Source organism: Talpa europaea, assembly GCF_964194135.1.
Source record: "Talpa europaea genome assembly, chromosome: 1".
Lineage (NCBI taxonomy): Eukaryota > Metazoa > Chordata > Mammalia > Eulipotyphla > Talpidae > Talpa > Talpa europaea.
Genome location: NC_140073.1, coordinates 154,872,209 through 154,893,631, shown reverse-complemented (window position 1 = coordinate 154,893,631; position 21,423 = coordinate 154,872,209). Strand labels below are relative to the sequence as shown.

The window sequence follows — 21,423 nt, the reverse complement described above, 5'->3', positions numbered from 1 at the left end:
CTCCTGATCACAGAACTGGTGGGCACCAGTTTGGCCTTGGGTTTGAATTTGGAGAGATTTGTAATACTAAATTCCTGAAGATAGTGGAACCATACTTCCACACATTTTGAAGGAAAGACACAGGAAAATGTTTTGAGATATCCAGAAGTTTGGAAAAGAGATCTGTCTATGTTCTATGGCAGACAGAAAATTAAAAATGCAGATTTTTAGGTTGTGGCATCGGCACTGGAAGTCCACTTGGGCACTGTGGGCCCCGTCAGGCCCAAGGCCCTCGGAGGCCGGGAAACCCTGGCCCTGGGGGCCTCTGCCGCCCAGATCTTTGCTGTTCCCTCTCGTTGTGTAATGTCAGGAAGTGTGTGTTAGAGCCACATCCTTGGCCTGGCGGCTCAGACGGAATCTTTACTTCACTTGGTGGCCACTCAGAACAATAACAGCTGCCACCCTCTTCCTGAGCTTAATAACAATGGCTCAACCGTTCACCCTCCCGGACACTTGTGACGGAACAGCTTTGAGAAAGTTGTTTTGTTTTCTCTCTTCCCGGCCTGAGCAACGTGAAAGCCTCGTCAGCGACCAGGAACTGAGTCATGAGTCTTTCACCCTTGGTTCGAGCCTCTGGGCTTTTTTCTTCTAAATCAGGAAAGAATACTCAAAGTGTCTATGTGGCCCATCATTTCCAGCTCCCCCGTGTCTCAGCGTGCCTTAAAGCCCTTGTGTGTTCCTGTCTTGACTTAAGCAGCCAATATCCTGGCTACAATCTCAAATATGAGAAAGAGCGGAAGTTCAAAGCAAACTGTGTGTGTGTGTGAGTGTGTGTGTGTGAGTGTGTGTGTGTGTGTGAGAGACAGACAGACAGACAGAGACAAAAAGAGAGAGACACTAGGCACAGTTTTTATTTCTGCTTCATTCTTGCTTCACTCTTGAAAGGAGTCTGCCAGAAAACGAGCAGGGCCTGGAGGGTTGTAGGATTGGAGCAGAAGGACCCATTTTCTTCTGTGGGGTGGGGCTTGGGGCACACAAGTACATGCCAGGTCTGAAGACTGCTGAGGAGCCCCGTGGCCTCTCTAATGGCTCACGCTCAAGTGGCCCCATCAGGCCTGTCTGTTCTGCCCCAAACTCGTCCTCACTCCCCAGGAGGAGGGTCATTTCCGAGAAGTTCACTGCGGAGCCAGGGCTCTGCGGGGCCCTGTCACTTCCGTCCACGTCAGGAAAGGAGTTTGCATTTTACAAGCAGCCACTTTCCAGGGGTGGGAACCTCAGGCCTGACGGATGGACACGGACGGAGCCAGCAGCCTCCTCTGGCCTCAGTGCTCAGATGTGCCCACCCCGGAGATTCCCGTCCAGAAGGTCCTCAGGGTCTCAGAACAACCACTTAACAATCCCACGGTTGCTGCGGTCACCGAGACCTGAAAACCCACAGCCAGAGAGCAGAGCTGAGGGGGCTGTAAGGTCGGCCCCTCTCCCATCAGCCCTAGACACTGCCTAGAATCTTCTAGAGCACTGCCTGCCTCCTTCCCCCGCACCTCCTCTCTGCCTTCTCTTTGCCACACCCCCGCTTCCATGCAGGCTTCCGTCAGAACTGATCGCCCATGTCCTCTCCGTTCCCTGCAGCTTCTTTCTCCCTCGCGCCTTCCTTTCCCTCTCCCTCCGTTTCCCTCTCCAATTACTCTTCCCTCCCTCTCCCCATTCTCTCTCCCTTACCCTGTCATCTGTCCCATCGTCCTCCACCCTCCCCCACCTGAGCACAGGTGTCTCAGCAGACGCTCTGGCGTTGCCAGACGTCTGTTCCCTCCGGGGGTCGGACCCCCACGCCGACCACCACTGGGCTATGTATTTTACCTCCACCGCATCCCAGTCACCACCGTAGAGGCCCCTGTGTGTCCACTGTCCAGCACAGCCCAGCCCTCACGCCAGCCACACGCCTGTCAGAACTGGAACTTGAACAAGCTGGGAATGGAGGGGTTCTCGGTTTCAGTCACTCCTGATTTACCACAAGTGCTGCTTGTGCTGTGATGTTGTCCACACCATGGGGAGCAGAAGAGGTAGCTGTGGAGGGGCTGCTCGGCCGGGGCCCGGGGCAGAGTTCTTGCCTGTCCTTCCCGTGGCTCCAGCCAGGGGTGGACATACTGTCTGAGGTAGAGAGAAGTCTTTGCTTGGGCAGCTCAGAGGCCCAGGTGTGAGCTCCGGTGCCCACAGGTCTCCAGCTTTCATGCCAGGAGGTCCCCGTCATACCTTCCCTCCCAGCTCTAAGTCAGTGAAAGGTGGAGTGTGAGGCAAGTCTCAGGGTGGCAGGATCATACCCCTTCCTGGCCCAAAATGGGGCTGCTGTGGCCATGACACGGCCTACCCTACCAAAAATGAGGACGGCATGGCCCTTGGGCTCTGAACAAAAGCCAGACGCCCCAGTGGGGAGTAATTAAATTAAGAACGTGATGGAGCCTCTGGTGTTTGAGTGGCCAGTCTCAGTCACGTGCTTCGGGGGCCTCGTTTTCTGGTGGCACTAAATAGCCTCAGGTGTAAGGAATGAGTTATTCAGAAACTAGCTCAGCTCAGAAAAGATTGAGGTTTTGCCTCAACATAAAAAGAGGAACTTGAGTGAAAATAAGCAGGGATCAGAGTCACTGCTGCTGCTGGCCTGCCAGCATGGGGACTTGGTCTAATTGTGCACAAACTTTCCTTTGCTTCTCAGGAGACAAATCCTCTTATGATTGTAGTCAGGGGCTGCGTACAGGGGCTTTTTATAGGCAGGCGTGTCCCCGGGTGGGAATTTCCTCAGGCCAACGAGGCCCCACAGCTCCTGGGTTGGGCTGCTGAGGAAGCTGAGAGCACAACATGTGTCCAGCAGGACCACGGCTCTTTAGTGAGACCAGCCTGCCTATCACTGCACGAGTGTGGCCTTCGTAGCCATGTTCTGTCCTCACAACTCTGCCCCTCTCTCCCGGGGCTCAGGCCTGTTCCGAGGCAGCCCATCAGATAGCGGCCCTGCAGAGAACAGCCAGCTTCCCTCTTGGGACTAGGAATGGAGAAGGGAACCTGCTGGCAGGAGAAGACTGGACCACGGAGAAGACTCGGACCGTGGTGGTAGTGCTGGGAGTGGAGGGCCCCCAACCCCCAAGGGTCTTCTGGCTCTGGGCACCTCCACAAAGGTCGCCTATCCCTTCCTGAACCAGTGAAACTCTGTTCTTTGCAACCCCCCAAACCTGATGAGGCCCCTGATTCGGAAGCTGCTGCAAGATCTACAGCAGGGACACTCCATTCACAGGGACACGTCGCTCACAGAGACACACCGCTCACAGGGACACACTAGACCACAGCCACGGCTGCAGGCCACTGGCGGGAGCAGACACGGAGTCTGCACTGAGCCGTGGGCACAGATGCCATACCAGCTGCCACACTCATGTCTTTCCCAGCTCAAGGCCTAGTCATACTTGAAGTCTTCTTCACTTTGAAGGATAGAAGAAACCACAGGGGAAAAAAGATCAAAAGCATTGACCAACTTTTAACTTGAGAGTTCAGACGCCTTTCAGCAAACCACCTGTCAAGGAAGCCAAGGCAGCCAGGGAAGTTCTTGCCGTCCTTGACTTGGCAACCACTGTGAAGGCCAGGGAGGCCAACAGCTTGGCCCACACAGCCTTCCCTGGGGCGGCCACACCCCTGGCAGATGAGGGGCCCACGCGACAGACGGCCATTCTGGTGACACACACCACCAGGTATCTAACAGACAGTCTCACACCAGGTGTGCCAACATGCGCCCCTGGGGACCAGGCCGGGACACTCAGGCATCTCAGACTTGCTGAGAATACCCAACACGGATAGTGCGTAGATGCCAGAGCAGAGGCACACATGGAAAAGACAAATGAGGCAGAAGCACTGGCCAGCTGCACCTCTGTAAGGCTGGATAGGAGAGCAATTCTGCTTCAGCCCATACTGGCATCTCCCAGGGAAACCCTGCTGCCAACAGACTGGCCTCCTGAGAAAGCAGCCCGTGACCACCTGGGCAGCTTCATGCCTGCCTCTTGGGGGCTCACTCTGTCCCTCAGTGAAGCAACTGCTTGGACCCCATGAACAGTCTCCTGAAGGCTGGAGACCTAACACCTTGTGCCCCTGGAGCTCCAGTTCTGTCTCGTACCCCACAAAATGCTCAGCTCCCAGCGCATCTCAGAACCAGTGACCCTGCCCCTCCCTCCCTCCCCATCCGCTGCTGCTGTTTTCTTTTTAGCCACAGATCCAGCGTCTGCCCCTCTGCTGCCGGCGTCGCAGCCCCCATCCATCCGGCAGCTTTCACGGGTGCTCCTCTTACCCGGCCTGAAAACTGAGCCAGACCCTTCCAGCTCCCCTCACTGGGGCTCTGAGAGCACGGACTCCCCTCTGCCCCCACCCCCACCGTGTTCTCTAATGCAGCCAGATAAAAATAGCTGCCCGGCCTCCACACCTCCACAGTGCTGTGGTCACACGCCGCCCGTGGTGTTTGTCATGCAAGCTGTGCACGGAGTGGTCTTCCTAGACTTGGGCCCGGCTGATTTTCATTAAATTCAGCTGCAAGTTTAACACAGTTGGCCCTGACTTGGTGAAATGAGATGCACCAGCATCAGCCTTTGACGAACCAGGCCTAGGCCAAGGGAAAGGTCTCAGCTCGCGCTAATTCATCCGGCCGCGAGCTTCTGCCTGTTCTACAGGTTTCCCTCCCTGACATTCCCGGCCGCTTGGTCTCGCTCATGTGAACGCCCTGAAGATGAGAACCGAGGGCCACGGTCACTTCACCGGTGTCTCGAGCTCCATCATCACCATTATGTCTCCTCACCCTCCTCCACCGTGTTCTGGAGCAGGGTCGTGCTGTGGGATCAAAGTTCACCCCCAAAGCCACCCCCACCCCACCCGTAGGCGTCTAGAAGGAGGCTCAGCGGGGCCTTTCCATCTAGGCTCCTCGGAGATGTGCTTTTTCTCCTCTTCCTCTTGTTCACTCTGGCAGTGGAGGCTCAAGGCAGGCAGCAATTTCTAGGTTTATAAAGGACTTACCTGAACCGTGAATTGATCGTCGTCATTGGGCAGAATCCTGTAAGTGTAAACGCAGTTCCGATACCTGGAACAGACCAAGACCTCATTAGCACCCACGCAGGAGAATCTCTTTCTGGTGTAACTACAAAGACAAACACCCCCGCCAGGGCCCCCGGCCATCGGGTGTGAAGTCTGAGCTGTGGGGGCCACGTTTCTGAGCGGGAGATCAGCCTGAAATCGAGAGTCCTGGATGGTGGCAGCTTGCCGCCTCCCCCACTGGCTCGCACACAGGGAGTCTCGGGAAAAGGCGTGTGGGTCTCTGGGCACGACTGACGTGGCGCTTGCCTGTTAGGGCTGCCCTAGCAAGGCCGCCCTCTGGAAGGGCTCCCTCAGCCTCTGAACCATCACCCTGGCCTCCAGAACAGAGCAAATGTCTCCAGTGGGACCAAGCAAGGTACAGACTTGAGGATGGGGGTAAGGCTCAGCTGGAGAGAGGCCAGTTTTGGGGATCCCCTCTCTTCTGCTGAGCACCCACCCCCATGCCCACCCACCCACGACCTCCCCGCTGGCATCCTCCCCTGGAGACTTGGCCCTGTGAGCTAATTCTCCCCAAGGTGAGACACCTGTGAGGGACCTGGCTTTCCTGGTGCGTGACCTTTAGTCTTGTTTCAAAGGAGGAAGTGCTGGGGGTCCCAAATTCTCTTCTCCTTCTAGAAGTTCTACCTTCTGGCTCAGGATCCACAGTGTGAGAAGGAGGAAGCGAAATGTTCTTAGCCACGGAGGATGTTTGAGATTATGGGGCACTGTCAAGGCTGAGCACTTCGGGAGAGGGGCACCCGGTGGGTGACCCAGCATGGGACCGGCCAGCTGGGAGCCTGATGCCTCAGGTCACAGGCCGTGAAAGCCCATTGGCTCCGGTGCTGAGCCCAGAGGCATAAGGCCTTTGGGGGAAACTTAGCTGGGCTTTTAGGCTATTAGTTGAAACTGTTGGTCTGTTCTCTCACCCTCCATAATCTCTCCCCAGCTCCACCTGGATTCTCATCAACTTTGAAAACTTGCTCACCTCGCTGTCTCCCCTCAAGGAGGGTGTCTTACCCTGGCCCCACAGATATTCCCTGTTGTTTCTGCAACCAAGATGATGCTTCCTTACAAAAGTGTCACTTCTCTAGCCCCTCCTGTGTGCCCAGTAGGTCACGACACATTTGTATATGTTTGTTGCTTAAATAGGTTTTTTTTTTTTTTTAAGATTTATTTATTTATTTATACAAGCACTGGGTACAGTCAGAAGCGCAGGAGGGTGAGAGAATTCACCAGAGCCAGAGTGGGGAGCAGAGCAGGCAGAAGGACCGAAGGACACTGCTGAGGGGAGCAGCGGGCGGCAGGAGAGGTCTGCGCGCCATGCGGGACCCTCCTCCGGTGGCCGGGGATCAAACCAGCGCTCAACCTCTGTGCCCCCAGGGGAGGCCCTTAAATAGCTTTTTTTAAATGATATACTAGCTTTAAAAAATGTGAGACCATACAGAAAGATCAGAAATGAAAAACGTCTCCTTCTGGACGCCTGTGAGTCCTGTAGATTTACTGCTACATTTTGTAAATCTCTCCAGCACTTCTAAACATACACGCGAATTTCTATATGAACATCGTTTTAAATACAAGTAATATCATGCTATATGCATATATACTATATACATAATATCATCCCATATACAATGTCATACTATATACTGAAATTTACTTTTTTCCACCCAAAACAATACTCAACATTTTCCCAAATGAAGTGACCACAGGTTCCACCTTGTCAGCCCTGGGTTGGACTGGACAGTGGTGATGGGCACCTCACTACTTCTCGGGGGGCTGTTATAAACCACGCTGACGTCTACGGCTCTGTGTCTCCATCAGGTGTGCTTAGCTGGGTTCAGAGTTTCGGTTTCCCTTCAGTAAAGTGGGCATGAAGATAATAACAGGGACCGGATTAGCATGAGAAACACCCGGCACTGCACGTGCCGCACGTTTACTAGTGAATGGAGGCAAATCACTAGAAGGGGAACAGCTGGCCCCGGGATGGAATTTTATATTTTGATAGACTACCGATTGCCTTGCGATGAGGTCCTGCTGCTTTTCTGTCCTGCTAACCGGATATGAGAGTGTCTATTTCCCCACACCCTGCCAACTGGCTGTTATCAGAGACGTCAATCTTTGCAAATCAGAGAGGTGGAAGAAGAAAGAAACACACACGGTGGCTTGCCTTTAATTTGCCTTTCTTTATGAGAAAGGTTGAACGTGTTCTCAAATGTTTAGTGATTTGCATTTCTTTTTCTGTGAATTTCTTTTCATATCTTTGCTCCCTTCTTTGGATCATCTTCTGCTTATTTGTTTGCAGACTTTGATATATGCTACAGTATAGCTTGGCGTTACTTATTTTTAGCAATGTTTATGATTCTTTGTAATTGCATACAAAGTTTTATAATTTTCTGTGGATAATTTTATAATCTTCTGTGACTTGTGACTCAGAGGACGTTTACAGAAAATTTCGGGAAATGTTTTAGTGACGTTTAGCGGCAGCTATAGACTGAAAAGGGTGACTTCGCTTCCACTTGTCTGTCTCTTCATTTCTCATAGCAAAGTTTCTTTTCCTCTTATTCTCATCCCATCCATTCCCATCTTTGTGCCCCCTGTCCTGTCTCCAGAGCCTGAGCTGACCACAGCTGACTCTATCAGAGAGAGCAAGGGTGACTCTCTCGTCCAGTGCCACCGCACCTCCCCAGGTGACCTGGGTGACAGAGAGCCACCCTGACACCTGGCCTCATTCCCCATCCCCTGCAGCCTCAGCCCCCTTTGCGGAGTCTGTCGCCCAGCCCAGGAGCACCCAGCCCAGGAGCACCGAGCCCTGCTACCTCTACTTTCACTTCCTGCTGTAGCTGTGCAAATGACGCCAGGACGAGAACAATCTCTTATTTGGCTGAGGGCAGCTGGTTTGTGGAGGCCCTTGAGTGGCCCCCAATACCAGCTAGAGACAGAAAGGAAGAACACGGAGTCACAAGGAGCAGGCAGGACAGAGGGCCGCGAGGAACAGGAAGGCACTTTAGTGAGCAAGTGTGGCCTACTAGCCCGGATGGCTTTTTCAAAGATGTTCGAGGAACACTGAAACAGAGAAACAGCTCCAAATGACTCAAACGGGGTTCACAAACTAATACCACAGGGAGAGGCAGTGCCCCGTAGGCAGTGACATCCTGGTATCCCCAATGCACAGGTGCACACGTGGGCCTGGAGCTAAGTGAGTTCAGATCTTCAAGGGAGGATGTGGAGCACTGAACCCCCACTACAGGTACACACACCAAGGGGAGCGGTTTTTCCAAACTGCATGCTGAGGGGTGGGGAGGGAGGGGGCCTCTGCGGGGAGTGGAGGTGGGTACCCCTCCGTCTCCTCCCTCACCAGCAGCTGACTTCACTCTGGTCCTATAAGCATGATATGCACACACACACAGAGGATGTGCACTCCTAAACACACATGTGTGCATGGAGACACATAACACACACATGCACACACTCACATATGTCTTGCACACAAAATGTCTAACGTGAAAATCCTGCAACTCACTCGTCTGTCAGCTAATGCTCAAGAACTCAGTCCAGGCCACGTCACATTGCTGCCCGGGACAGGGGCCTCCATCCCTTTCCCAGCTCCTTGTGGCCCTTTAGAAACCACTTTAGAGGGTGCTAACGCGGTGCTGAGCTGCTCCTCCTTCTGGGGCCAGTGATTTCAGGGCTGCCCTGGCAGGAAGAGACCCAGGCAGGATGGTGCGGGGCGTGGTGAGGGGTGACAGTGCAATCTTCTGTTGCCAGTGACATGGCCCCGTTCTCAGACAAAGGGGGCTGAGGGCATGTCTCCCTGCGACTCCAGGCAGTGAGGACAGGTCTCCCCCAGCACTAAGCGGGAAGACGCTTCCCTGGGGAGGGCATTTCTGGGATCAACCCTTACATGGTTTGGGAAGTTTTACCAGGACAAGGACTAGCAGATGCAAATAGGAAGAAACATCATGGTATTTTATTTATCCTCTCAGAAAAATACTACTATTTTGGTATGCCAGTCCTAGCCAAATAAGCACGGACAAGCACACCCAGAAACAGCCTTCCTCTGGTGAGCCCCAGAGAGAGAGAGAGAAATCAGACTCTACAACCCAGGAGCCTGGTGAGTGTCTGTCTTGCTCTGTGCTGGGCTTAGAGGTCGCCTGTGGCTGCTCTGGAACCCTGTGTAGCTGCTCACAGGTCACGCCTAACTTCCAACACTGTTTGTACATGTTTTCTTTCTTCTTTTTCTTACTCAAGTGTTACAGACTTTTCAAAAAGATCAGGTGGAAGAGCAGGGGCTGTAAGCTCTGCATTTCCAAAACCACTGGGAGTGACGCAGAAATGAGAGAAAGCCTATAAGGAACCAAGGGCGCTCACATTCACTGCCAACCCTCTAAAACGAGCCCCAGCCCACGACAGTAGAGATGGATGGATGAAGAGAGGCTGCCAGACAGCAGCCTGCCCTCCTGGGTGCCCCACCCACCATCCCCTCATCACTCGCCCCCATCAGCAGGGTCTTGGGTCCTGGGGCCACCCCCATCCCTGCCAGGCCTTTTATGTTTGAGAAGGGGAATTGAGCAGATCTTAAAAAATCGGAGCCATTTTTCCCGACAGTGCTTTGTCAGAAGAGAAAGATCCAGACTGTGAAAACCTATCACCACTCGAGAGCAGGGGCTCCAGTTCCTAAGGACTGAGAGCTGTTCTCGCCAGCCACCGGGAGCCCCTGCAAGAAGAAGAAAGGAAAAGAAGGCCCCCAGGGTGGGGGGAGTTTGGTTCGTGAGCTCACTGAAAGAGCCCCTCCCTCTCTGCCCCTGGAAAAGTCAGTTGTGAAAACTGAGCAGAGACAAGGAAAGCTGGTCCCAAGGGATAAGCCTGCAGTTCTGGGGTCAGAATTAACGGGCACGGGGCAGCGAGCAGCTTGGGTGCTGGACACAGCAGAGCAGGGGCATGAGCGCAAGAGTCGGAAGGAAAAGACATATTTTTATTTATTTATTTATTTATTTATTTATTCATTTATTCATTTATTTATTTTTAAAGATTTTTTTTTTATATACAAGAGCTGGGGCACAGGCCAGAGGCGCAGGAGGGTGAGAGGATTCACCAAAGACAGAGTGGGGAACAGAACAGGCAGACTGACTGAAATACACTGCTGAGGGGAGCAGCAGGCGAGACAGGAGAGGTCTGCTGCACCATGTGGGTATTTCCCTGGCCGGCCGGAAATAGAACCCGCGTTACAGAGGCTGTGGACAGCCTCACAGCGCTGTGCTTAACCCTCTGTGCCACCAGGGAGGCCCAAAGGCAGATTTTATTTATTTATTTATTTATTTTTATAGAGGCATGTTTTATTTATTTGTTTGTTTGTTTTGTTTATACAAGCACTGGGTACAGTCAGAAGCACAGGAGGGTGAGAGAATTCACCAGAGCCAGAGCGGGGAGCAGAGCAGGCAGAAGGACCGAAGTACACTGCTGAGGGGAGCAGCGGGCGGCAGGAGAGGTCTGCGCGCCATGTGGGACCCTCCTCCAGTGGCCGGGGAGCAGCCGGGGATCGAACCGGCGCCGCAGAGGCCGCGGGCAGCTTCGCAACCCAGCGCTCAACCGCTGCGCCACCGGGGAGGCCCATCAAAGACAGATTTTTAAATGAAAGGGAAGATGAGAAATATGAAGACAGCTCTTTGTTCTTAAACACTCGTGCAACAGAGTCCCTGAAAGCACTGATCATTTTTAAAATAGAAAATAAATTTGTAAATAAGTATACAGCTAAAAAATAAAGGTAAGTAAAAGCAGCTAAATACACCTGAGAGTGCATGCCTTGAAAAACAGAAAATTAAATGGGCAACTCTCTGGCAAATATAATCAAGGAAAGAAAAAAATGTGAGTTGGACACTCTCTGGCCTCCTCCCTCTTCCTACAACCGACCAGATCCACGTTCTTCCCCGAGGCTGACCTGCACGGGCTGCCCAGCTGGGCCAGTGGGAGGCACAAGAATGAGAGGAGGAGGGGGCGGGGGTCTTTGTCCCCTGACCCCACCCCGCTTGCAGCAGCTCAGCCCACTGAGTTCCTCCACCACAGGGGCCACAGCGAAAGTCACTTGGCCTGGGGGTACGGCTCCATCCCAGCCTCTTCAGGTCCCCAGGAGGGAGTGACTTCAAAGGTGGCAGCCCCATGCTGCTCAGCCACCCATGTCCATCACCCCTTTGGAATTGCTGTCTACTCCCTGCTGGGATCCTGGCCAACACAGCAAGTAAACAACATTAGAGATGAGAAAGGAAGACAGATAACAACAGCAACAGAAGAAAAACTGTTAATTATAGGAAAGGATGCATAATTGTATGCTAGAAAAATTGAAAATCTTAACAAATGGACTGTTTTCAGAAAAATATTCATAACATCAAAAGGGACATGATAGGAGATAGGAAACAAGAATAAATCAATACCAAATAAGAAATTAAAGTAGATGTTAAAGAATTATCTCTATAAATGGCTCTGGGGAGAAGTTGCCTTGCCAATTTTTTTAATATTTCAAAAAATCAGATAATGATAATGCTACATAAATATCTCCAGGATATCTTATGAAACTTATATGACTCAAACTATTGCATAACCAAAATCCTATAAATCAGTATTGCCATAAATGTATGAAAAAATCCTAATTGTAATTCAGAATACAATAATAATTGATCATAATCAAAAATAGTTCCTTTCAATCACAACATGGATAATGCTAGAAAATCTATAAAATCGGGTTATTATAACAGTGAATGAAATAAGGGAGCCAGTATAAACTTCTCCACAGATAATACAAAAAGACATTTGATAAAATTCAGTAAACAGCCTTTTAAATCTCTTCATAAAACTAGAAGACAGTTCTTCCCCTGACATGACAAATAACAACTAACTTTGATTAAGTGTTAACTACAATCCAGATTCTGAATTAAGATCTTCCAGGCAGTATCACATTTGATTCCCACAGAATTTCTACATTAAGTAGAGTTTTCCTCTTCCCAATACCCTCCACTGTGGTATTTTAGAAATACCAGCCAATGCAATAAGCTATGAAATCTGATTAAGAGGTTTAAGTAAATGGAAAGTAGACCTCAAAGTCATCAGAATTGATAGAACATATGATTCTTCTTTGCTTCCAAGAGAAGCAAATAAAGATCATTTGAAATAATGAAGAATGAGTAAAGTGACAGAATAAAAGGTAAATTTATAAAATCTATTACTTCCTGAATTTATCGGTGACCACGTGGATAATTGCGGGGGGTAAATGTATCACTCACAGCAATAACAAAACCATAAACTAATCAGAAATAATCATAACCAGAAACATGCAGGACCTATATGGTAAAAATTACAAAATTAAAAATAATTGTGGAGACTGAATATTACTAAAATGTCCATTTTCACAAGTTATAGATTTCATGTGATTTCAACCAAGGTCCCAATAGCATTCTTTCCAACTTGATAAAACTGTTATCTGTTTCCCAGGGAAGAACACTTGAAAATAATAAATATGAAAATCCTAAAATATAGTTTATAACATTGTAGTATTGCATTTAGTATGATAATCATGTCAGAAAAGCAGACATACATGGAACAGGACAAACAGGTAAGAAAGATATACATGGCTTAATAAATGGTAAAGAGGAATCACAAATGGAAAAGGAATAAGTTATTCAGCAAAGTTTTGGGAAAGATAGTAACTTGAGAAAAATACACAGAAATATTTATCTTACCTGATTCATTAGATTGGTTTTAGAAAGATTAAAGCATTCAATGTGAAAAAAGAAACCTACAATCTCAGCATCTGCTTTTGCCAAATACTGCGCTGAGCGTCCGATAACATGCTTTCCATTCAACCCATCCCGAACACTTCTCATATTTTCAGGCCTGGTTTCTACACGAGGAAACCAAGGCCCCAGGGCCTCGGAAACTTGCTGTCGGTGGGACAGGTGAAGTCATCCCTTAGCCCCTGCCTGTTAGCCCCACAGGCCCTCTCCCAACCCTTCTGCCTCCTACAGCAAGAAGCAGAATCAAATTTCTGTGTACCATGAAAATCTACATTGGAAATCAAAGGGAAGAATCACAAATGAAAAAAATGGATACTTTATGAAAAATTACAATTTCTGAATGTCAAAAAAATCACAGTGAAGGTATTTACGATAAATGTGATAGCAGGAATTCATGCAAGTAGATGGAAATAGGTAATAGGAAAACTATAGCTTCAAAAACAAAAGAGGCAGAGAGAATAGGATAGACCATTCAGAAAAGAAGACTGATGACGTCGATGCTGCTCTCAGACTAGTTCACCTGACTCCTGTCAAGACACGCCAACGACCAGAAATGCAGCAGCTGCACTTGCCACTGAATTTGGTTTCTTAAAGTGAAAATACTCACTAAAAAAATGTAAAAAATGATAAATGTTAAAATAAAAAAATAAATAAATAAAAGAAATGGCTGAAAAGAAAAAGTGATAATATTCAGTAATGGGGGACAGGGCAATCTCTTCTACTGCTTACTGGAGCATAAGGTGGGACAAAATTTCTGGAGAGCCATTTGTCATTCTGCATCAAGAACCTTAAAAACTTCCCTTTGATCCAATAATTCCACCCCAGGAATGTGCAATCAGAAATGTCACATTTCAGCACAAAGACCTTCATCACTGTCATGTTTATAACAACAAAATCCTGTTGGTAACTTAAATGTCTGACAACAGAAGAATCATTTCATAAATAATGGCATATCATGTAATAGAATTTGCGCATCCATTAAATATGGTATTTTGGAAGAAATTTAAACTAAATGCTAAAAATACCAACGCTGCCAGAAATCACAGATTAAAAATTACATGGTTGTGTATTACGGTCTTGCATCTGCTATAGATGGAGAGGGAGTGGAACCACTAGCAGCATTTACGTCAATCTCAGTGTTTGGGTGACTGGTTTCCTACTTCAACTTTGTACCCTTGATATGTTCTACTTAACGCTATTTACATTTACTGGAAAGAACACCACACTGTTTATCAGCAGATCTACCCCACGCTGGTTGCCGCTGCCGCCTGTGATGGCATGGAGGAGCCTCTGCTAGCTCTAGAGGACAGGCTCCTGCTTGGCAAGTGAGGGGCCGGACCTACTGATTCAAAGTGGGGAAGGGTAGGCAGGACTCCCTGGCGTTGTTTATAGTAAGCGATCGAACCCAACACTTTGGGTCCTGGTAATTATTACTCAGTGGTTTTCTAAACAGCAGTGACAAAGGGAGTGTGCAATGAGCTGAGGAAGGACCTGGCCCACAGTGTGGGCGTGTCCTCCCGCCCCCGCCAGCCCGTGAGCCTGCGGCCCTGTGAGTGTCTGTTCCTCTGTGCTCTGGCCCCCCACTCCCTGCCCCCTGACCTCCTGTACTAGAACTGACTAATCGCTCTTAAGATGGCCTCCATTTTTTCCTTGACTTGATCTTCATTCCACCTGGTTTCACTGGGTGGTTTCCTGGCATCACGCCCAGGCTCCCAGGCCCTCCGCTCCGCTTGGGCCTCGCAGCCCGGCCATTCGTGCGTCATTCAACTCCTCTTCCTGCCTCATCTCTTCAAGCACTTCCTCCGAGGAGGCCCCACATGACAGCCAGTGTCTCCTGGAGGCTCCTGCAGGCCGCAGGAAGCCCAGAGCGATACTGCTGACACTCTGATCTCTCTCTGCAGCAGAATTTTCTCCATGGCTGGGCCGTGGAGGCCCCTGCTTCTGAGATGCCACCACTTACTCTTCGGCACTCAGCAAGAGCTCACCCAGGCCAGCTCCAGGCCAGACCCGCCCACCTCCTAGTGGTGACAACATGGGGAGACAGGACCCAAACATTTTAAATGGGAGAAACAGCTATTTTTCCAAAGATGAAACACAAATGGGCCACAAGCGTGAGAAGATGCTCAACATAACTCATCACTAGCTAACGCACCTCAAAGCCAGGAGGTGTCCCGCGCTCTCAGGAGCGTGGCTGTCATCACAAAGGTAATGCCAAGGCCGGAGGAGGATGTGGGGAAATGCATTGCTGGGGGGACGGAGACATGGCACAGCTGCCGTGGAAGAGTCTGACAGTTCCACTTAAAGTCAAACACGGAAGCACCACGTAACCCAGCAATTCCACCCAAGACCATCGAAAACGTAGGTTCACACCAAACCTGCACATGAATGTTCATAGCAGCGTGTTCCTAATGCCGGGAAGTGGGAATAACCTAAATGTCCACCAACCAAGGATGGACAAATAAAATGGCGTCCGCCCACACACTATGTCACTTTGCCATCAAAACAGGGGATCCATACAACAGGGGAGACCTTCAAAAGCGTGATTCTAAGTGAGGACACCAGACACAAAAGGCCACGTGTTGCAGCATCCCATTTCTAGGAATTACCTAGAAAAGCAAATGTCTGGGGATACAATGCAGACCGTGCCTGCCAGAGCTGGGTCAGGGGCACAGGGAGTGACTCATGGGCGGAGGGCTTCTTCTGGGAGATGGAAACATTCTAGAATCACACAGTGACGACAGTCAACACTGTGGGTATACGAAAGGCCACAGAATTGTAGACTGTGAAAAGGGGATTTTATGGGATGGGAGTTTTACGTCCATAAAAAAAGTTAACCAGTGAGGACGCTGGGTGAGTGCAGGAAACAGATCTAGCTGATCACCAAGGGCTTCCCCGGGGCGGTCATGTGGCCTGAATTCAGGAGCGAGGAGCAGACCTCCTGCCTGTCCGGAGCTGGGCTGGAGGAGGCCTGGTCGGACACACCACGCCATACCCCAACCCCACACTTGGGCCCAGGCTCCAGGTGAAAGGACCATTAAAAGAGAAGCATTAGTGTCTACGTACAGGAGAGTTGAACCTGTCAGGTAGGCAAACTTGCAGAATAAACCACGGCCAGAGCCTCCCCTGGGTCTGGAGGGAGAGCTCTGTGGTGCTGGATGTGGGCACAGGAAACCTGGAGACACCCGACTTTACTGCGGTTGTTCTGAGTCACTTCACACAGAAGATACCAGTAACCCCTTAATACTCGGGCCTGGGAGGGCGCCTGGCCCTCCCGGTCTTGCACACAGAGGGAGACGCCAAAGTCCTCTCCCCGCACCAAGCCCACTTGTAAAGTGGACTTTCAGAGCTGGGGTCTGGCTAACTCACTGTGCCAGCATCACCCCCGCTTTCTGTCAGTACCAGATTATGAAAAAAGGCAGTTTTCATTGCGTTTGCACAAAATGTTCACACACCACTTGGAAAGGGGGAGGGTTATATCACACCTGATCACACCGAGGTTACCGGCTGTACCTCTCCTGGATATTTCTCCCTCCCACATCCCTTCTCTGCAGCTGGATCAGCCAGCCTCCCGTCTCCAGGCCGCTCCCGGACCACACGTGCCACGGGCATGTTGGCTCCTTCCTCTTCCTCCCGCCCAGAAATTACACGAGTTCAAGTCCTGGCCCTGCCATTTATTAGTTCTGCAAACAGGGCAAACACAGTGTCTCTGGCCCTTGGTTTCCTCATCTATAAAGTGGGATGAGAATACTTTCTCCCAAGACCACGTGCACGGTGAGTGGGTGGATCTACCATCCCTGGAAGGCTTCTGCCCCGACGCTGCGGGTGTGCCTGGCAGGTCGGGGAAGCCTGTGCATGGAGGGAAACAGAGATGCTTCCTCGCTATAGCTGGCTGGACCACGCATTGGCTTCTGGAGCCACAGCCAGCGTGTGCCTGACTCCCCCTCGCTCTAGCGGTTTGGTGGAAATGCCACTCAACCAGGCAGCTCCATGTTGGGTCATGGCTGACGGGCCCAGTCAGAGGCAGGCTGTCACTGTGGGGCCAGGCCACTCTTAAGAGCGGACAGGTGGTATCCCCAGCAAGGCCCAGCCTTGCTCTAGTTCTGTCCTAGGCAGGCTCTAGGGTCCAGGGCCCCTGGCATGGATGGACCCCACCCCCAAAGGTTTCTTGTCTCTGCAGTATAAAGTACCTAACAAGTGTGCAGGACCTACATGGTGAAGAGGGTACCAGCGTGAGCACTTCTTTGCCAACTCCAAGATGGGCCAGACGGCCCCTCCCAGGCGCTCCTGCAGATTCCCCAGGGTAGGGTCCATTCGTGGGCAGGTTTGAGAGGGGACCAGGGAAAGATGATTTGGGCCTTTCCAGAAGAATGCACTGTCCCTCCCGCTGCGAGATGGGAGAGCTGCCAGGGTCTACCTCTCCAGCTCAGAGCCAGAGAGGGGCCCCAAGCCCCCCAGAGCAGGGCTTTCGGGGCTGCTGAACGGGACCTGAGCTTTCCTGCCCCATGCCAGGTGTGAGGGCTGACCTCTGGAGAGGAAATGTGGGTCTGCCAGGCCCAGGACGACCGTGACTCCTGTAGCGTGGGTGGCCTAAATCAAAGCCTTGTCCTTAGCGTCTCACCCGCCCCCTCCCTAGTGCCATATAAATAGTCAAATCTGGTCTCCTTCTGGGCATGGAGGCCACTCCCTCGAATCCGCACTCAGTTCCTGGAGCTCCAAGCACACCGGCCTTAACCAGCAGGAGGACTCCCCATGGCCCCTCCCTCTCTGGGGGCCAGGGAGAGGCTCCAGGATGAGGTTTGGGCAACCTGGGCCGGGAGGTCTTCTATACAGAACGTTCTAGAGAAGAGGGTACATCTTTGTGGCTTCCTTCTGTCGCCCTGATTCACTTTGAAAGCAGGGCTCTTTGAAGGTCCTGAGACCACGGCGGCACCAAGGGGGTCCCCACTGACTTCCAGGGGCACAGTGAGGGCCACGGGGTTCGTTGGCCTGCCCTTTGCTCCATCGGGGCTCCCAGCACCGGTCACGACGGCCTGCTCAGGAAGAGGCTTTCCCCCACCCAGGGAGCAGAGAAGACTCAGAACAGTTGCGCTGGTTAGTCAAGAAGTTAAATGTATTTGATTTGATTTTAAATGTATACCCGATAATTTTTTTAAGTGTATGTTCCTCCTGCCCTGTGTGTTAGGGTGTTTCTTCCAGGAAATGAGCTGGGAGAGGACAGTTAGCTGTCATTCATTCACTTTTTTGTTTTAAGATCTCCTTAATTGGCAAAATTAAAGGTGACAGAGAGACGAAGCTCCCTGGCGTCCGGGGGGCTCGATGGCCCCTGCAGTCCCACAGCCTCCTGACCCTGCAGAGCGGGGTTTAGGGGAAGCCCTGGGCCCCAGGGGGCAGGATCCCAGACAAGGGGCGGGGCTCCCACCCTGGTGTCTGGAGTAAGCGGGGCCTTGGCAAGTCCAGATGGTGGACATCTGTGGGCACCAGGGCACCCTCAGAGCAGGGTAGGGGCAGCAATATTAGAAAGCAGGCGCAGACTCCAGGTCACCAGTAACCAGCAGAGCAGCACACGCGAAGGCCTCTGCCAAGTCGGAGGTGGAGGGGCGGTAGCTCCCGAGGCTCTCTTGGCCCGGCCCCAGCCTGCCTTGAAGCTGCCAGTCGGCCCATGTCTGCAAGCTGAACACAACCACAGTGCCCTGGTCTAGGGAAGAGGCCCCTGGAGGCCCTGGGCTTGTGGCTTCATACACAGCGAATGGCTAAGGGCATCAGCCTCCACAAGGCCCCGCGGGGGCAGGAGGGAAATCCATGTGGGCGAGAGCTGTCAGGTGGGGACCTCCCCTCTGTTTCCAGGCCCCGTTGATGGGTGCCCCCCCCTCCCAGGGGGCCATGCCTGCAAGGAGGTCTGGGCCAGCGTCCCCTCCCCTGAGCTGAGCTGGGGCCACAGGAAGCCGGGCTGGGGAGGTCGGGCCTCTGTCAGCGGAGCGGAGCCTGCTGGCAGCTATGAGCTGGGTTAGTTTCAAAATCCCCCCAGCTGGGCCTGTAAACACTCTGCCCCACTCGCTGTCACCTGGGCCCTGCGCTCGCACCAGGCGTCCCAGGCAAGGGTCTGGGTGTCTGAGGGCGGCCGGGGGGGGGGGGCGGCGGGGGAGATACATGGCCTTGGCTTTGAGTGTGGGCGCTCGCTTCACCTGCCTGAGCCTCTGCGTCCTCCCCTGCAGGACAGGCGACCACAGACCTGCGCTGAGAGCTGTCCCAAGGGGGAGGGGAACCGGCTGGCAAGGGCCAGACTCACTTCCAGGAGAGGTCTGTGTTCAGCGACCCACGTCCCCTCCCGCGGGAGAGGGGCAGGGCTGCCCGCAAGCCCAGGACACCAGCTGAGAGGCGCAGGTGGGCTCCCCGGGTGCCCCCGCACGGTCTGAGGCCCCGGGGCGGCCCGAGCACAGGGCCACAGCGGCGAGAGCCTCCAGCCATGGGTCCAGAGGGTGTCTCAGAACCAGAGCTCCAGCAAGCGGCTGCTTCCCGGTGCTCAGAGCCACTGGCACGTTCAACAGCCTCCAGAGGGGGGAAGGGGCGCCGAGTGGGGAGTGGCCAGGCGGCCTGGAGAGCGACCCAGGGAGAGGAGGCTGGCTGGGTGGGGGTGACTTCCTCTGCTGTCAGGGCCCCTAATGCAACTTTTGGGTGAACCGAAAGTCCTTTTTTGGGGGAACCCACCCCATCTTCATGGCTCCCCAGACAGCGACTTCCTCCAAGCCCCAAACCCGGGAACAGGCAGGGTCGCCTTCAGCTGCATCTGCTCTTCCACAAGGGTTTCCAAACGGTGCATCTTTGCCAGACACCTGAGCTGCCTTCTGAGCCACCCACCACCCTGGTGCCCTGAGCTTCCGCCTGCCTCGGAGAGCCCGGGCCCTCTTCCCCTTGCCCCAGAGCCCCGAGGAAGCTGCTGGCGCGGCGCCTCTCAGGCAGCTGGGTGTGTACCAGGCCCAGGGCAGCCCTGGAGAGCTCCAGCGTGGCAAAACCTGAACCCCTGAACTCCAAGGCAGGCAAGTCCACGCTGGGCCTCGGCTGGACGCCCCCGCCAGCCTGGGCAGTGTGCAGCCAGGTCACCCCATTCCCTGACATCAGAACACCCTGCTAGGTACCAGGTGCCGGGCTGAGCCCCCGCTGGCATCGCTCTCCCAAGGTGCACTTCCATTGCCTCTGCAGGCAGGGGAGCCCAGGCGGCGGGGGCGCGGGGCAGGACGCCCTTACTTACAGCACGCAGAGCGCGTACGCCCGGGAGATGGACTCGCTGGCACGCACGAGGAAGCTGCCATCCTTGCCCGTCCTGGAGAGCAGCTCCTCCGCCTTGGAGCGGGTGATGTTGCCGTGGTTCCAGCAGGGCACCATGGCGGGCGCAGGTCTCCTGGGGCTGGGCTGGCAGCCACCTCCCGACCCACACAGCAGCCAGGGGAGCGAGGCCCCTGCACTGCCCGGCTGTGTGTCCCCACTGAGCTGCTACTGCCACCAGCTCGCCGGCTGAACTTCCTGTTTCGGGCGCTCAGCGAGGGAAAGGAAGCGAGCTGCAGAGACGCTTCCTCATTGTGGGGACAGCCAGAGCAGGCCTCCGGCCCCCACCTTCCCACCCCGCCCGTCCACTGTCCACCCCCCCCCCCTCGCCTTGTCCCGCCCTTTCTCTTTCCTTTTGTGGGTCTCAGTCTCCAGGGGGCAATCCGAGTCCTCGTGGGGGAACCCCCGGCCCCCTCGGCTGGGGTACACTTCTGCAGGAGTGCGCCTTGCAGGTGCGACGGCCACGTTATGGCTGAGCCAAGGCCTATGCAGGGCCCGCCTGGCATGGCTGTGCCCCAGACAGATGCCTCCTCCCCTGCCCCTCCGCCATGCCCAAGGATCAGAGGCTCATAGGGCAGAACTTCCCGGCTGGCACCCAGGACCCCCAGAAGGGAGCAAACGTGAGGGCAGAAGTGCTGTGAGCGCCCTCCAGGCATCCCACTGGGAGCCGGTGCAGAGGGCCTCGTGTCTGTGGCCTCTTGAGCTCAGTCCAGGGCCCATGGGCATGAAGGGGAGGGGCTGAGACGTCTCCCTGGCAGAGCCAAACCTGGGTCTTTCTGGCACGCTTGGGAAGCCCACACAGGCCAGCTGGCCGCCTGAGCGAGGGCGCCGTTCCCTCCTGGTGCTGCATGTGAGCGCAGTCGGGTGTCAGCGGGGCTCCTGCTTGGAGGTGGAGTCTGCCTGCCTCAGCCCAGGGTTCAGAAGGCACCCCCTGGTCACCACCACCTGGGCATGAAGGTGGACACTCACCCCTTGGATCGCAGACAGGGGGCCTCGGCCCTCAGGCCTGCCCACCGTGGGGAAGGGCCAAGTGTGACCTTGTGCACAAGAGGGGCCCCTTTACCCCACAACCAGCCCTCTCCCCTTAGCACATGCCCTCTGGACCTCTGGACCGAGCCAGGCCAGCTTGTGGGGTCTGCTCCTCTGAACCCGCAATGCAGGAGCTGGTAGGGCTGCTTTTCTCACTCAGCCTTGGTTTCCCTGCCGCACCTGGAGGAAAGTAGCAGCCACAGGCTCTCCAGGGGCAGGGGAG

At 53.3% G+C, this 21,423-nt stretch overlaps 1 protein-coding gene across 1 annotated transcript in view; it reads right to left on the bottom strand.

Moving 5' to 3' along the window:
• The window catches only part of INPP5D (inositol polyphosphate-5-phosphatase D), a gene marked incomplete at both ends in the record, with an annotated part of 92,576 nt that extends 72,345 nt beyond the window's left edge, over nucleotides 1-20,231 (bottom strand). The window contains 2 exons of the mRNA XM_084228027.1: nucleotides 5,014-5,077; nucleotides 20,098-20,231. Coding sequence (XP_084084153.1) covers nucleotides 5,014-5,077; nucleotides 20,098-20,231 — 198 coding nt within the window. The remainder of the gene's footprint in view (nucleotides 1-5,013; nucleotides 5,078-20,097) is intronic.
• Nucleotides 20,232-21,423: the final 1,192 nt, after the last annotated feature.